The sequence below is a fragment of the Furipterus horrens genome, unplaced genomic scaffold (assembly GCF_987537825.1).
Source record: "Furipterus horrens unplaced genomic scaffold, mFurHor1.1.pri manual_scaffold_2, whole genome shotgun sequence".
NCBI lineage: Eukaryota > Metazoa > Chordata > Mammalia > Chiroptera > Furipteridae > Furipterus > Furipterus horrens.
Window position 1 is genome coordinate 124957413 of NW_028327172.1, and position 17861 is coordinate 124975273.

The 17861-nt window shown below is 37.0% G+C and overlaps 1 protein-coding gene across 1 annotated transcript in view; it reads right to left on the reverse strand.

Annotated features, from left to right (window-relative positions):
• COL25A1 (collagen type XXV alpha 1 chain) overlaps nucleotides 1-17861 on the reverse strand; it is a 485787-nt gene that overhangs the window by 160597 nt on the left and 307329 nt on the right. The window contains 1 exon segment of the mRNA XM_090267359.1: nucleotides 8227-8244. Coding sequence (XP_090123485.1) covers nucleotides 8227-8244 — 18 coding nt within the window.

The following is a 17861-nucleotide window of genomic DNA, read 5'->3' on the forward strand; positions in this document are numbered from 1 at the left end:
CAATTTCCCAACTCAAACATTTACAACTTTTTTGGAAGTTGGTTGTTTGGAAATCTGATTGTCTCCTCCCAGAAGAATCATAATATAGATGTAGTTTTCTTTCCCCAGCCCATTCCACAAAAGCCTATTCATAATATATCTAAAAAAATCTTATTATACAATAGAAATAGTATTGGAAGTACTCTTGATGAAAAAATCCATTGAAAGTTGGAATTGGGGTTTTAGAATTGTATCTTTCACAATCCTAACAAGTCACAGGGAATGTGGATTTACAGTGAAGTAGGTAGTGTAGCTAAGGGCCATCCCTGACATGGTTATGACTCAGGGCGGGGGTTTTGAGGACCAGTAAAGGGAACTTATTTGGCGAATGCTTGTTTACATGGCAAAAGGAGATGGAGTAAGAAGGTAAAGACAAAGTTTTGCAATGTTTGTGCCCTTCTCTTTCCCCACAGGTAACAATATGTGCCAGGAAGACACAGGGATGAGAGAGAAACAAGGTCAGCAGGGAAGAAATGTAGGTAAACTTGCTCTATTGAGTCATAAATATACATAACAAAAAATAAGCTATAAAGAATTTTAGCTCAGAAATCATAAAATCAGAGAAACTGAAAAAGTTGACATTTTAAGAAAAAAGTGGATATCTTTTTAAGTCACCAAAAAGATGTTGAAAAAAGGGAAGACATGCCCCAAATTAAAATGTACAATGTATGTGAACAAAATCATTTTTAGTGACCCAGATAACAAAACATAGACATTTTAAGAGATGTTTGATCAAATAAAAGAAAACTTTCAACCATTTAAGAACCCATTATCATTTCTTAATTTAGGTTTTAAATGTACAGTTTGCTTTTTTATATGTAACTTATAAATCTGTATGAAACAAATTAAATGTATAGTTTATATAAATTTATTCAAGGAAAAAGTGGATTTACAGTAAGGTGTTATTGTAAGATATAACTGTGCTGTATATATTGATAATCATTTTCAATAATAAGTATATAAATCCAAGCTGCAAAGCAAGTTGCTGGGGCAGATATATATATATATATATATATATATATATATATGGTTTGGCTGAACTAAGTGGCTGGGTTGGTGAAGAACGGGGTGGTCTGTGGGCTTCACTTTAAAACTGGTTTCTCTTTTCTATCCTAATGGCTTGGACAGAAAGAGCCCAGAGGCCTGAGAGGGGGGAAACCTAAAATATTTCCCTCAGTCCAAACTAAGTATAATGGGCAAAAGGGTTTTGGACAGGTGAGATGTACCTGGCATACCTTCCTCCAAAGAAGCCCTTCTTTTCCCTAATGTGGGACATTGAAAAATTAATACCTGTCTTTTGTCATCTAGTGGTTACGGATTGAATGATGTCCTTTAACCCTGTTGCCCCCAGAATACAACAAGGATGCCAGCCTGTTAACCAAGCACGCTGTTGTCCAGAGACAGCCAACCAACCTGGAGTCTACACGATCCTTCCCCATGTGGGAAGGCCACCCCAGCCACTTAGTTCACCAACCCAGCCACTTAGTTCAGCCAAACCATTGAGTCTCAGGAGGCAGCAATGCAGACAGGATTAAGTGAGGCCTATACCTACTGACAATCACTCAGATAATGAGATCATAGGCTTATGCCCTTTGAAAACAGAAAACACATGTTAATTTATGTAACATAACCCACATACATGTCTCTAAATCTGTAGGACTGTCTTATCGGAAGGAAAATCCTTGTCCTTCTAATATTCACTGAACTTGCATTTCCATTCTTTATATTTTCATTTTTTCCCCCCACTAAAAATTTTTTTTGTTTGTTTTTCCATTACAGTTGTCTCACTTTTTTTCCCCCCTCCTGCTTCCCTGCACCCTGCCTCCCCCCCCCCACATCCAGTCTCCACCCAGCTGTCCATGTCCATGGGTCATCCACACATGTTCTTTGACTAGACCTTTCCCCTTCCTACCCCTTCTCTCCCTCCCATCTCCCCCCCTGTCACCGTTAGTCTACTCCTTGTTCACATACCTCTGGTTCAATTTCGCTCATTTGTGTTGTTCATCAGTTTCCTGCAACAGGTGATAGCATAAGATAATTTTCTTTTGTTGCCTGGCTCATTTTGCCAAGCACAATTCTCTCCAGTTCCAATCATGTTGTTGCAAATGGCAGAAGTTCCTTCTTTCTTTCAGTACTTATTCATTGTCATTTTCCCCCTTTGTACTCGTGTCCTCTCTGTCTCTCTCTGTTTCTTCATCTTCTTAAAGCAGACCCTTTAGCATCTCTTGCAATGCTGGTTTGGTGGAGATGTATTCTTTTAGCCTTCTTTTGTCTTGGAAACTCCTTATTTCGCCTTCCATTTTGAATGAGAGCCTTGCTGGGTAGAGTATTCTTGGTTGTAGGCCTTTGTTTTTCATTGCTTGGAATATATTTTGCCATTCCCTTCTGGCTTGTAGTGTTTCTGCTGAGAAATCTGATGATAGCCTTATTGGAGCTCCCTTGTATGTTATTAGTTGTTTCTCTCTTGCTGCTTTTAGGATTCTCTCTTTGTCTTTGAATGTTGGCATTTTAATTATGATGTGTCTTGAAGTGGGCCTGTTGGGGTTCATCTTCATTGGGACCCTCTGTGCTTCCTGGATTTGCATGATTCTTTCTCTCCTCATGTGAGGGAAGTTTTCTGTCATTAGTTTTTCAAAGAGGTTTTCTATCCCTTGCTCTTCTTCTTCTCCTTCTGGAATTCCTATGAGACAGATATTATTACGTTTCATGTTGTCCTGCAACTGTCTTAGAGCCTCTTCAGTCTTGTTCAGTCTTTTTTCATTTCGTTGCACTGTCTGTGAGTTTTTGTCTACATTGTCCTCCAGCTCGCTGATCTGATCTTCTGCTTCCTCTAGCCTGCTTTTAATTCCTTCTACTGTGTTCTTCAATTCAGAGATCATATTCTTCATTTCCTCCTGGCTCTTATTGATAGCTTCCATGTCCTTTTTGATGCTGGTATAATTCTCAGTAAGTTCCTTATAGTTCTTCTGGAGTTCACTGTAGTTTTTCTGGAGTTCTTTGTAGTTTCCGCTGAGCTCATTCAGCTTCTCCATAATCCATGCTTTCAATTCCATATCTGATAGTTGGCTCCCCTCTATTTCATTTAGCACTCTTTCTGGGGACTCTACCTTTCCTTTCGATGGGGGGTTGTTTCTCTGTCTCCCCATTTTTGTGACTCCTATTGTTTGTTGGTGCTTCTTAGAATGATCTGCACTTCCTGGATCTGCCCCTGGTGGCGTCAGATCCTGTACCAGTCTGGGCCTAGGCAGCCTGTTGGAGACTTCCAGGGATCTACTGCCTTTGTCTGGCTTCTTTAGTTGTTAATCTATTCAATCTGTGATTAGCTGTCAGGCTTAAGGACGTGGGTGTGGCACCTTAATTCCTGTAGGCAGGGCCTTTGCTTCCCCTCAGGCTGAGGGCACTTGGCCGGGAATGGTCTGCCTGCAGCGCTGGGCATGAGTCAGCACTGGGACCCGGCCGGCCGCTTCCCCAGCTCTCCCCTCAAAGCCACCACACCAAACTCTCCCCAAGCATTTCCAGTCCTCTCTGTCTTCCCTCTGCTTATGCCCAGGGTAAGTGGGGGCAGAATATTTTCATATGTGATCCGCTTAAGAGCTCTTTTTCTCCAGCTGTTTCTCTCCGGATAGCAAGAAACCCTGTGGCTTTTCGCTTTTCTCAGCTGGATACTATTTTACTTTCCACTCTGTTGCTGTAGGCTGGGGAGCCCAGCTGGGGGTTTAGACCCTGCCCTTCTCAGGGGGAACCCCCGGCTGCTGAGCTGTTTCTCAGTCCCTTCAGCTGCCACCCTTGTGAGCCCAGCCAGCCCTTCTGTGTCTCCGCACTCCCTACCGGTCACGTTGTGATGTAGCGGCCTTTTCTGTCTCTCTGTGGTTGTAAGACTTCTCTCCAGCTAGTGTTTAGTTGGTTATTCCAGATGATTTCTCCAAAATTACATTGTAAATCCAGACTAGTTCTAGGAGGAAGTTAGTGTAGCTTCCACTTACTCCTCCGCCATCTTGTTTCGGGCTTTCTTTCTTTATTGTTCTTTTTCAAGTTCCTTTACGTGTGAAGTTAGATTGTTTTGTTGAGCTTTTTCTTTTCTTTTTCTTTTTTTCTTTTCGAGATAAGCCTGTAATGCTATGAATTTCCCTCTTAGGATTGCTTTCCCAGTGTCCCGCAGATTTTGGGTTGTTGTGGCCTTATTTTCTTTTGTTTAAAGGTATCTTTCGATTTCTTCTTTGATCTCATTGTTGTCCCATTCATTGTTTAATAACACATTATTTAGCTTTCATGTCTGTGTGTTTTTCAGTGTTCTTGTGATTGATTTCTAGTTTCATAACATTGTGGTCAGAGAAGATGCTTGAAATGATTTCAATCTTCTTAAATTTATTGAGACTTGTTTTGTGTTCTGGCATATGGTCTGTCCTAGAAAATGCTCCATGTGCACTTGAACGGTATGTATATTCTGCTGCTTTGGGATGAAATGCTCTGAAGGTATCAGTTAAATCCATTTGATCTAGTGTGTCGTTTAAAGCCTCTGTCTCCTTGTTGATTTTCTATCTGGAGGATCTATCCATTGAAGTCAATGGGGTATTAAAATCCTCAACTATGACTATGTTTATTTTGATATCTCTTTTATTTCTTTTGATATCTCCCTTTTGATATCACACTTTATGTCCCTCAAAATTTTCTTCACATATTTAGGTGCTCCTATGTTGGGTGCATAAATGTTTACTAGGGTTATATTCTCTTGTTGGATTGTTCCCTTTATCATTATGTAATGTCCTCCTTTGTCTCTTACTATAGCCTTGGTTTTTGAGTGTATTTTGTCAGATATAAGAACTGCTACCCTAGCTTTTTCCCCCCTTTCCATTTGCATGAAATATCTTTTTCCATGCCTTTACTTCTGACTCCAAAAAACCTCCGCTGCCTTGCGGCATACCTCTTCGGGGGAAAGGCTAAAGGGAGTAAACCCCGACAGAAAATCCGGAGCCAGAGTCCCTAAGGCGGTTTGACGTTGTAGTCAACACCGGCAACTCCTGCGGCGCACCTGAAGCCAAGCTGTATTGACTCCGTCTTTCCCTTGGGCCCTTCAGCTGTGAAGAGAGGGGGGGTCTGCTGCATGGGCAACAGCAGACCCTCCATATCACCCTGCCCAGGCTCTGTAGCTTCAGCTTCACTGGAGAGGACACTCCAGCGTCATCGCAAGATGTCGATTCAGCACGGGAGGAGACAGATACCGTGTCACTCCTGAGTCGGACTGCACAGCCATTCTCGGCAGTGCAGATAGACTCTTAAGAAGCTACACCATCGTCTCTCGAGACGGACGGCTGCCGACGATATATTGATAATCACATCTACTAGATAGGTCATTTCTAAGTATTTATATTTTTAGTTAGGTAAAATTTGTTATTGGAGTTAAAAGCCTATTTAAGGTCAACTCTTTGTTTAAAAAAAATCCCAAGAGTAGATTAGGAGCTGGGAAAATAATATAATAGGTAACAGGGAAAATAAAAATATAGTTGGAAAGGAGCCTATATATAAAAATTAATGTATAATTTATAAAAATCTCAGAGCAAAATTAATAATCAAGTACTAAGTAAAAAACTTCATTAATAATTATTTAATTTAAAACCTAGAAATGGAAGTTTCTTTTGAAATATAGGATAATGATGCAGATGTAAGGGGTAGGTCACAGGGGCATAGCAACAAAACTCTATTTTTCACACCTTAGACAATATAAGGATATTTCTCAGCTTTGCATTTCCCCTCTTCCCTCTACTTCCTGATTCCACTGTTTTCCTTCAGCTGTGATATGAAGAAGACATTTTGAACTAAAGGATCATGTGATCTGAGTGCCCACAGAAGGCAAACTGGTGGCCAAAATGGAGGAAAACCAGAGCAGGTCACCATTTGAAATGCCATTACTATCCCCCTCAAAAGTTTCCAAAAATTTCAAGTAGACTTTATTTTTCTGCAGAGTTATAGTAAATATAAGATGTGATGTAAAAATATTCTGAAATGCCATGATATAATTTTAAATCTTAGCTACAGTGGTCCAGAATGTTCCCAGTTCTGTCCATCCTTGGCTTTCTGTGCTGGTTCACCATCTTTCTTCTGCTCACTAACTGTAGCTGTACACTCATGATTTATTATGACCTTGTTATTTGTATAGTTATTCATTTTAACATCTCATTAACTTATATGCTTTTAATGCTGCCTTTTTATCCAGTTTCCCAATCTTTACATGCACATCTGAATTTCCCACCCTTCATTTCATTGATAGGGCTCTTGCCCTTAGGTGTTGTGGCAGGTGTAGGTGTCAGCCCATACCACGGTCTCCTCTGAGACAGTACAAGAATACAGGTCCCATATGTCCCTCAGGATTTCTGCATTCCTTCAGCAGCAGGGTCATACTAGGCCTCCTGAGCCAGGTCACAAGTCACAGGGAATTAACACCCAGGCACAACTCTCCACAGTGAAGGAAGGTAAATTAGTGGACAAATACATCAATTTCCCTGCCCCTCAGTGGGGTGAGTGTAAGGCAAGTTCTACACAAGCTCTCATAAATTCTTCATCAATAATCCCAATGGTCCACAGCAATAACCTGTTCATTAAGGCATCTGTTTTCTGGTTTTCTTGCTCTCCCTGTTGCACTCACTCACAATGCTTCCTGGGACCATCTCCAAAATAAATTATTTATGCTCAAATCCTTACCTTAAGAACTGCTTTGGGGTAGGGAAAGGTGAGGCAGGCTACCACAAAGATCCCTTTAAAATATGTTAAAGATTATAATCCTGTCTCAGAACTAACACTCTTAACTTCTCTTATCATCTGTTATCTCACCTTTTCTCTGGGGAGATACAGGACTAGGAGGGGTTTAGAGACAAACTTGACTTGCTCCCAGTTTTATGCTGTCATCCCAAGTGACTCATTTATCTCTTCTAATTTTATATATACAATACTTTCCAGAGCTGTTTTAAGCATAGAATAAAATAAAATAAAATAAAAACATAAAAGCACCTTTTACTTTCTCTTCATCCCATTATAATGTGGCAGTTTCAAACTTAGGGAAGAAGCTACAACTTTCTTTGATGAGTTTTCTCCTCCAATAATTACCCTGAACCAACTAAAAATATTAAAAGTGAAAATCACAAATATTGAGAGTATTCTTTGATAGGAATATAAGTTAATTACATGTCAAAGTTTTTCCCAAGAATGAGTGTGAAAAGAACTGCTCTACTCAGTTATGCAGAGTTTTTGTTTGTTGGATATCCTTAGCATACAGAGCTCATAAAAAACATACCTAATATTCTTTTGGTCTAATATGAAAATTAGCACACAAAGAATAATTTATGACATTGACAAAAAAAGATATCATGGAAATCATTTATTGATCAAACAATCTAGGACAGAAATGGCATTCTGAATGTTGAGGTGAAAGAGAAGTAAGAGAACCTTAAAAATTAGTTATGCTATTTTCAGGTGTTAAATTGTTAAGGGTAAAACATTAATCATGGCATTTACTTCTCTATAGCTTCCTACAGACTAACAATAAGTATTAATATTAAATTTGTTGTTTTTTACTGACTCTTCAATTCTGACAACTCCCCCCTTTTGTAGTTTCATCATTACCCACATTCCTCTCCCTCCTAAAATTTCCTCATTTTCTTCAATATGATTTAGGGCTCAAAAGATTTTCTGTTGATTGCATTCACATTTAATTATAAATCTTGTCTTCAGCAGTTGGTTTATATTGAAAATGGAGAACGAATTCAATATCTGTCTATAATGAATCAAAAGTAGCTGGTAGGATCACAGTCTACATAATCAGAGTCTGTGTGGATTTACAACAGTATTATTAGTACATGATTAATCAGTATCTAATGTGAACCAGTTCATACCTGACATCTACTAAGTCATTTTGCTTTACATTAAAGTCCTATGGCTCTGTTTCAGATCAGTTAAGAGTTTTGCTTTATATGATGGTACATTGTTAAACTTGCCATCTGGTCCAACAGCTGACATGGCTCATACAACCCTGAAGAGGCCCCGAAGCTTTACTCCTGGGAAATATTTGGTCTACTGTGTAGGGTCATGATCACTGGCTCACAGCTTTTTAATATCCTTTAGAAAGAATTGCAGAAAAATCTTCACACTGGAAAAATCCTAAACTGGAATTAATTTGTTAGAAAAGAGTTCACTTACCTGAGGACCAGCCTGACCCTGAAATTGAAAAAAAAAAAAAAAGGAAAAAGAGAAAATAGTTACAACTTTTTTTCTTAAGTGAATATTTTCACTCCTAAAACTCAAACTAGTTCGAAAATCTTTGCAAAATATTTCTGAAGATAACAGTACCCAACTACTGACAAACTTTACTTGATGGCTTTAAAATTATAGTTTATCTTATTTTTACTCTATGCTATTATCTAAAATTTTGATGTTATAGTCTATTACATGTAACTACAAAATGACTCAAGAGGTTTAATATCTCTAGAATTCAATTGGAGAAAGGCCACGGAGAAGTATACCTCACAGGATCACGATGCGTGAGTTAGTTAAAGGGAGCATCTGCTAGCACACACTATTTCTATGAGCTACATATTCAAAGATGGCACCGGGTTAAGAAAAAAAGAGGCAAATATCTTAGTTTTAGAACTCATCAAGTCTTTGAATTTCTCATTGTTTCAATAATATGTTAAGTCAATTTTAAAAACAAACATCTATTTCTTATTCTGCATAATCCAACCTAAGGGCATTTTGAAAGGATAGGAGAGGTTTGGGATCAATGAAGTGCATCATAGCTTCTCATACAGTCAATTGATTATTTAATATCTGGCCAATCTAATTCATTTTGAATGTCACTTTCTTGTGGTCTAAGCTGATATAAATTTCAAAGCAGTGTAATAGTAAATGCTTCTTACTAAGAGAAAATCAACTGTGAATAAAACCCTTGATTACACATCATCTTCTTAAAATCTCCAGTTAGCTTTTGTGTAAGATGAAAAGAAAGAAGTTCACACTGAGTTAAGGAATCTTAAAAAATAAATTAATAATGTACAATCTCATTATATCAGATATATATCACTGGATTTTACTCAGAAAAGCATGAAGCTATTTTAGTTCCCCAGAGAAGGAAAACTCTGACTCCAAAAAACCTCCGCTGCCTTGCGGCATACCTCTTCAGGGGAAAGGCTAAGGGAGTAAACCCCGACAGAAAATCCGGAGCCGGAGTCCCTAAGGCGGTTTGACGTTGTAGTCAACACCTGCAACTCCTGCGGCGCACCTGAAGCCAAGCTGTATTGACTCCGTCTTTCCCTTGGACCCTTCAGCTGCGAAGAGAGGGGGTGTCTGCTGCATGGGCAACAGCAGACCCTCCATATCACCCTGCCCAGGCTCTGTAGCTTCAGCTTCACTGGAGAGGACACTCCAGCGTCATCACAAGATGTCGATTCAACACGGGAGGAGACAGATACCGTGTCACTCCCGAGTCGGACTGCACAGCCATTCTCGGCGGTGCAGATAGACTCTTAAGAAGCTACACCATCGTCTCTCGAGACGGACGGCTGCCGACGATTTTAGTTCCCAGAGAAGGCTGTCTCTTTTAGCACCTCTTGAAGCTTAGAATTTTTTCAGGTACTTGTTGTCTGACTGGGATACAACAGATGATTTTCAGAAGCTTTGTCTGAAAGTGTGGTTGGCCAGGCTTTGTCTACTCAAACCAGAAGGGAGCTAAACGAAGCTGCTGTGGAGGTTACTCATTCCACTCCTGAACTCTTCAGTGGTGGAGTGTGAGAAAGAGAATAAAATTCATTAATTCCCTACTGAGTATCAGGCACTTTGGAATTTGTTATTCCATTTATTACTTATAACTGCCCTGCATTTTAGAAATGAAGAAACTGAGGCCCACAGAAATAAGTGAAAAATCACACAGCCTATAGGTGGAAAGCCGAAATTTAAACCAAGTCTGATTCTGAAGTTCATCCATTTTCCACCAGGTCATTCTGTCTTCCAGTATGGAAGTTTAGGAAAAAAGAGGTAGAGTCACTCAGATCAACAATGGTACCACAGCACTCTTCAAGTGAGTGGACTCGAACCCTCCCAACCACTCCCCGGCTCCCCAGTGTGAATCTCTGCTTCCAGATGTCAACTCAGACCAGCAGGCACCAGACCGTTAACTGACACCTGTACAGAAAGCAGGTCAGCAAAGGTTCTTGAGGGGAACTGAAAGGTTCTTGAGGAGAACAGACAGCCCTAATCTTAGCTCTAAACATGGAAAAACTACAAAAGCAGGCTCTCTGCTTACATGTAAGTATGGATCTCCCCACATCCATGTAATAGGTAAAATTGCAATATGTGCTCACTCTTGCCTGCACTTTAGATGTTTTAAGCTTCTAGATGGATCTTTTTGAAATGTATAACTACTACAAACTCAGAAATGTGAACATTTATAGAACCTTGGAATACATTAATTACATTTCTTGTATGTTTTTGTGAAAACTTAAATGTAGGATTCTCTAAATTAAAGAATTTCTCTAAAAGAATATATTCTAGCATTGTTGCTGATTTATTTATTTTTATTGCTATGGTTGTCCTACAAACAAGACTTTTCCTGTCTATTATTTAAATGTGGCATTTGTGTCCTTACAATGATCAAATTATTTTAGTATAATGTGTAGATATATTCATGTTATCATACACAAATAAACATTGTATTACAGATTTTATGTTAGTGATAGTGAGAACAAAAAGTAAATAATGGTAAATGAAAAAGTTGACTTCTACGTGAGCATTGAAAAGTATACAGCACCAGAAAACTCAGATTACTCTAACATGTGATATGAGTTTCAGTTGTGTATGATGTGTGTGTATGTGTGTGTGTGTGTGTCAGGTGAGGAACATGAAAAAGAGGGACGGAAGTGGGTTGGAAGAGAGGCTTCCCAGAAAAACAATACATGCAACATGACAAATTTGGTACCTCTCCCTAAAACACGGAATGCAGAATGCAAGCCTTATAAATCTTACTCAAAATTTTAGGACTGTCTGTATGTCTATGCTCAATGTGATATAACAAACTTCACTAGCAGGTACCTAGAATACGTGTCAGAAAACACTCTAGCAGTTGGAAGCTTATAATCAGAAAAGAACCATCTAAACAAATGCAGGAAGTGATCAGAGGGGAGCTGTCTGCAGGTGGGGCAGTGAGAGCCCCTGCGGGAGAGCAGAGCACACAGGGAGGAGACTGGAGCTCAAGGAGAAGCGGATCTCAGAAACTCCCCTTGAGTGAAGGCCCCGAGTGATAAAGCCTTCTTCACAAATAACCAAAAGAAATATCCCAGAAATTTTCATCTTGCTTCTGATAATTCATTGAGAAATACATGTATTTTCATTCATTACTGGTTATTTTTCTAGTCTACTGTTTCAGTCTAAAATACTCTTCAAATGGGTAGCTATAAATTATGATGAAGGCTCACAAAACACAACTTAACTGAATTTTTAAAAGTAACACTCCTGAAAAGGACGTTTTTTTTCCCCCAAATCACCAAACTGTTACTATAAATTAAAAAAAAAAAAAAGAAAGAAACCTGAATATGGTATAATATTCAAGGGAAATAGTTAAATCACAGAAATACTGACATTTGGAACAACCATAGACGTAAGGATGGAGACTGCAGAGCCGCTGATTTACTGAATGTCAACAGTTCCATGCAATGCCCTCAAGGCAGCTAAGTCATCAGCGTGAAGTAAAGAAACAGCAGGAAGAGAGTTGGCTTTAAAAAGTGGTAATCAGAACGGTGCGGCAAGAGAACAATCAGCCAGTAGCTGATGTCTGACCGGAAAGTGTTCAAAGCAAGTTGGAAGTTTTGCGAGGCAAGTAAACCACAACACAACATGAAAAATAAAATGACATATCATTGGAGTACATATTGTACATTGGGCAATTAACCATTCTTTGTTAGGCTGTTATAGCAATGATGGGTGCCAGAAAGTGCTAACACTTTTCTCAAATTACAAAGTCATTTAGATTTTGACTGAGGCAATTGGTTTCACTACATGATACTTTTTTATGGGTGGCAAATCTGTATTATTCTTTTTCAGATGGGACAAATTTTGTTTTTTCATTAACACATGCACAGGTAGGCACACAAAATTTGTACTTTGGAAGTACAATCTTACTTTGAAATACTGATTAGGATAACAGATCCACATAAATTCACTGTGATAATTGTCAATAGAAACACTCTCATTTACAAAAATATGAGGGAGTATTGGCACTGTTCGTGCAATTCTAAAGGTGCTACCTCAGCTTCAAGGTTATTCAAAAGAAATTATTTCAATAATTTAGCAACTGTTCATTAGGAAGCCCAAGTTTGACAACCAATTTTAGTAGCCTCAATTCAGATTTTTTTCATTTTCTTGAATTTTTAAGAAAATACTTCAAAACAATTATTTCTATATTTTGCATTTTGGAACCTACACTGACTAAAAAGATCATTTAAAGGTGATCACTATAATTTCATTGCTTCTGGAAAATGCTTAACTCCACACTTTCGGATGTCAAGCTTATTTTTCCTTCAGGCGAAAACAGCACCTGACATAGGCATTCAGGTAAAATTTTAGAACAACATCATAGGAACTCTGAGTGGCAACCAGATTGTCCTGGTGGCAGGAGATTACGGGGACCAATAGGAATCCTATCATAGGGATCATGTCAGTGGGATCCCTTAACCTTGAGAGCATCTCAGTTTGATGTAGAGTCCATGCCAGTAAGCAGAACAGATTCACTCTAGACCTGCAGCACCTAAAGCAGGAATCCTGCCTAGCCTCTGGCACCAGGGATTTTTTCACACTTAATCCCAATGTTTTAGTGCCCAAATTATAAGGTGCTTCTGGAAAAACTGTTGAATTGCTGAAAGGTGAGAATATTTTGACTGGCCCAAACATAGTTTACAATATCTTTATAGAACCATTAGAAAGTTTACTTTTCTTCCATTACGGGATTATATTTTCAAAATCTAGTTTCTTAATCCAATATTCCAGAAAGAATTCTCTTGGCTTCTCTTCACTGCAGAATAAACACATCCATGCCAAAGAGAAAGTGTCCCTGCTCAGTGGAAGCTTATTCAGATAATAGAGAGGGAACTGAGGCAGGCAAAGACTGCAGGGGCCTCACAGGATGATTCAGATCCTTCACACGTGGCCCAGAACAAAAACATGAGAGGTCTATCCTGAAGAAAAGTCTCTCCCTGGTTTGACTAAGCTTCCATATCTAATCAATGTGAGGCTGTTACATCAAATTACTTTGATACTTATAAAATGCTATGAAATTTAGCATGGCAATTTAAAGCAGGTCATATATCCAATACCAACAATTTACTCAACTAGTACAAATTTAGATTAAAAATCTATCAATTTAAAAATAAATTAATAGGCAAGTGGTATACTATAGAGAAAAACAATTGAAGAAGTAAAGCATTAAGGATTATGTGTATTAATTTTGAAAAGCTTTGCAAAGACTGCATAATCTCACAATGCCTCTAAATTGCTCATGCTTCTAAGGATGTTTACATGCTTGACTAAAATAAATATTATTCATAATTTATGTTGCCCAATGTTTTACACTAGAGGATATTAATAATCCTGACATTAGTCATAGTCATATAATTTTACTTAGATAAGAGCATATTAATTTAAGAATTTAAAAAAATAAAAACCTTAATCTTCAGTGGTTTTAATTCTGGGAAAAAGGAACCATATTCTACACTAGAGGAAAATAAAGAGCTAAGTCTCAAAATGGTGGATATATCTTTTTTAAAATTTGAGAAAGATAGAGAGTAAGAGTAAACATGAAGATAGTTTTGTTGGGTCCATGAAAAGAAAAAAAAAAACTGATTCAAAACTTGGAAGATTTCTTCCTTGTTTGCCTTTCACAGATAAATAACTGTATTTAAAGATTCAGTCTTATATTTGAATAGGTTAACATGTTCTTCCCACAATAATTTAAAAACATTATTATATTTTCTAACAATACCATATTTATCTTTTCCTTTTAAAATCATATATATATAAATATATCAGTTTCTAAAAAATTTATTGTGGTCACATTGGTTAATCAAATTACATAGGTTTCAAGTGTACGATTCTATAATGCATTATCTGTATATTGAATTATATGTTTATTACCCAAAGTCAAATTTTTTCCTATCACCATATATTTGACCCCCTTTACTCTTTACCATCCCTCCCACTCCCTTTTGCCTCTGGTAACCACCATACTGCTGTCTGTGCCTATGAGTTTTTATTTGTTTGTTTGTCTTGTTTGCTCATTTGTTGCTTTCAATTTTATATCCCACGTATGAGTGAAATCATACGGTTCTTGACTTTTTCTGTCTGGCTTATTTCACTTAGCACAATATTCTCAAGATTCACTCATGTTGTTCCAAATGGCAGTATTTAATCTTTTCTTATTGGCTGAGTAGTATTCTGTTGTATGTATGTACCATATCTTCTTTATCTAGCCATCTATCAAAGGACACTGGTTCCTTCCATGTCTTGATTATCATGAATAATGCTGCAGTGAACATGGGGGAGCATCTATTTTTGCAAATAAATGTTTACACATTTTTTGTTAGATATCCAGAAGTGGGATTGCTAGGTCATATGGTAACTCTATTCTTAATTTTTTGAGAAACCTCTGTATTGTTTTCCACAGTGGCTGTACCAGTTTACATTTCAACCAGCACTGCGCTGTTGTTTGTCACATATATATAAAAATTATATATATGTAAATGGGTCAAAGACCTAAATATAAGACCTGAAATAGTAAATTACATAGAAGAGAACTTAGATACGAAACTTATGGACCTTTGTCTTAGAGAAGATTTTATGAATTTCACCTCAAAGGCAAGGAAAATAAAAGCAAAAACAAATGAACGGGATCATATCAAACTAAAAAACTTCTGCACAGCAAAAGAAACCATCAACAAAACTAAAAGGCAACCAACCAAATGGGAGAAGATATTTGCAACAACACTTCCAACATGGGTTAATATCCAAAATATATTGTATAAAGAACTCATACAACAGAAGAAAAGAAAAACAAACAATCCAATTCAAAACATAGACAGAGGACCTGAACAGAAATTTCCCTCAAAAAGACATATAAATAATTAACAGATATATAAAAAGATGGTCAACTTCACTAGCTATTAGGAAGATGCTAATCAAAACCACTACGAGATACCACCTCATACCTATTAGAATGGCTATTATCAACAAGGCAAGTAGCAAGTGTTGGAGAAGTTGTGGAGAAAAAGGAATCCTTTCTTTCTTATAATTATATGTTCATAATGGAAACAAGAAAAGTAAAAAATTTTATGTGTGCATTTTCATCATTAAAAATAACACATACAGAACATAAAAGGACTTATTTATGCATTAATTTGCAACATTAAAATTTATTGAATGTCTAACTCTCCACTGAGCTTGCCTCAGATTCTGCTATTATAAATAATGTTTATATATTTCTTTATAAATATTTGGCTATATCCCTGATTATTTCCTTATATCCCTGATTATTTCATTATAATACAAAACTCAAAATGCAGTGTTATTACAATTATGAAATTTATATTTTTATTTCTTTATAGTTTAGTATATAAAATACAGATTACACATTTTCTAGGATATAATTTTACATGTGTATACATGTGCATTTATTGTGACACATTTGTAAATCTGTCTATAGGAAGAGAAGAAAGAAAAAAGAAAAAGAAAAAAGGAAAAAGGAGAGGAAGGAGAGAGAAAAGGAGGAAGAAAGGGAGGTAAAGCATACAAAATAGTGGTTATTTCTGGATGTTGGAATTATGGGTAATTATTACTATATTTAATTTTCCTATACTTCTCAAAATGTTACTAGTTCCATGTCTTGATTATAAAATATTTATCACATGATACCTAAGTTGCTGCAGAAAACTTTTAAACAAACCTTAATTAAGTTGTTAATTTTTTCCATACTAGATTCATTCACTCAAAGATCTAGGTCAGTGATTTTAAATTCCATTTTCCAATTTCTTCCCAGTCCAGGGTGTTTTAAATTACTTGGAATTATGTTGCAAAATTCATAAAACTATTCTCCAAAATTCAGTAAGTAAAGGTTTTAAATTCACTTTCTGCATGCTGCACTCCACCTTTGGGAGGACATTAGAAGCATAAAAAGGGGCAGAATTCTAGAATCAAGCATCAATGATAGGAGAGCATGGCTCCACTCAGACTCAGGATTCCTGCTAGGCTTTAGTGTTTTGCAAATCAAAATATTTGGGTTTTGAGATTTACATGTATTATCTTATGGAATCATTTAAAGACATAATAATTTTGGCTGTAAATGTGTATCAAACTCCTAAAACAAAACAGAGTAGTCCCCTCTTAGTTGCAGGGGATATGTTCCAAGACCCTCCTGAAACCACAGATAGTACAGAACCCTATATATACTGTGTTTTTTCCTTTACATATATACCTCTGATAAAGTTTATTTTATAAATAGGGCACATCAAGAGATTAAGAAATAACAATAAAATAGAACAATTATAATAATATACTATAATAAAAATTATGTGAATGTGGTCTCGCTTTTTCCCTCAAAATACCTTACTGTACTGTCCTCAGCCTTCTTCTTGTGATGATGTAAGACTATGTGATTAAGATGCAGTGAGGTGGAGATGCTGAAGAAAGGGATGATTCAGGTTGCAGGCAGGAGGGAGTGGGACAGCGCAAGATTTTATCATGCTCCTTAGAATGGTGGGCAATTTAAAACTTAGAAATTGTTTATTTCTGGAATGTTCCGCTTAATATTTTTGGACCAAAGTTGACCACTGGTAACTGAATCTGCAGAAAGGAAACCACAGATAAGGGGAGATTATTGTACATATCAAAGTGTATCCACCAATGGGCACAGAACCAGGGAAGACTATCACGGTATAAATAAGTGACTAGTTTTATAAACATACGTTAAGTAAGATATAATGAACATATGGAATAAATGTGAGGAGAGACACCTGCTCAGCTTCCATGGTTTTAAAAACACATGCCTTTAAAGAATGCAAAGGGAATTTGTACTGCCCTGCCAATTTTTATTACACCATAAATAATAAATAATTTGGTTTCTGCCATGTTTATTAACATCTTTAAGAAGTGTGCTATTTTATTGCTCCAGACAAATACTGGAAGCCAATTTATAAACATCTAAGTACCCAATTTCAACTTTCTAAATATTGTGTAAAACAGAAAACAGACCTGATCTCTCTTCAGCTGTCTGTCCTACATATTTTGCATTAATAAATGTGTGCTAGCAAAGTAAATAAATTATAATGCATTTAGTCACATAATGCTTATTGCTGTAATGACAGGACCTCTCAAAAGGAAACCTATTTTAAAATTGGGAGGAGCGGTTCTTCAAGCTGACAAGTTAATGTATTTTAGTGACCAAGATGTTGGGGGCTGTGCTGTGTGGAGAGCAGACAATGCTCTATAATACAGATGATGTATTATAGAATTACGCCCTCAAAACCTATATAATTTTATTAACCAATGTCACAACAAATTTAATTAAAAATAATAAGAAATAAAAATAAAAGCTACCACAAGTCACCAAGAACTTTACAAATGGCATCTCTATTACCCTAAATCTGTAAATTAGGAGTCATTTCCACCATTTTTTAGTTGAATAAACCAAGTTTCAAAGAGGTAAGTTAATGTTACCAGGGATACACAGCTTCTAAAAGGGGAAGCTGGAAGACAAACATGGATCTGTCTGGCTTGAACCCCTTTGTGCTCTCACTTGCATC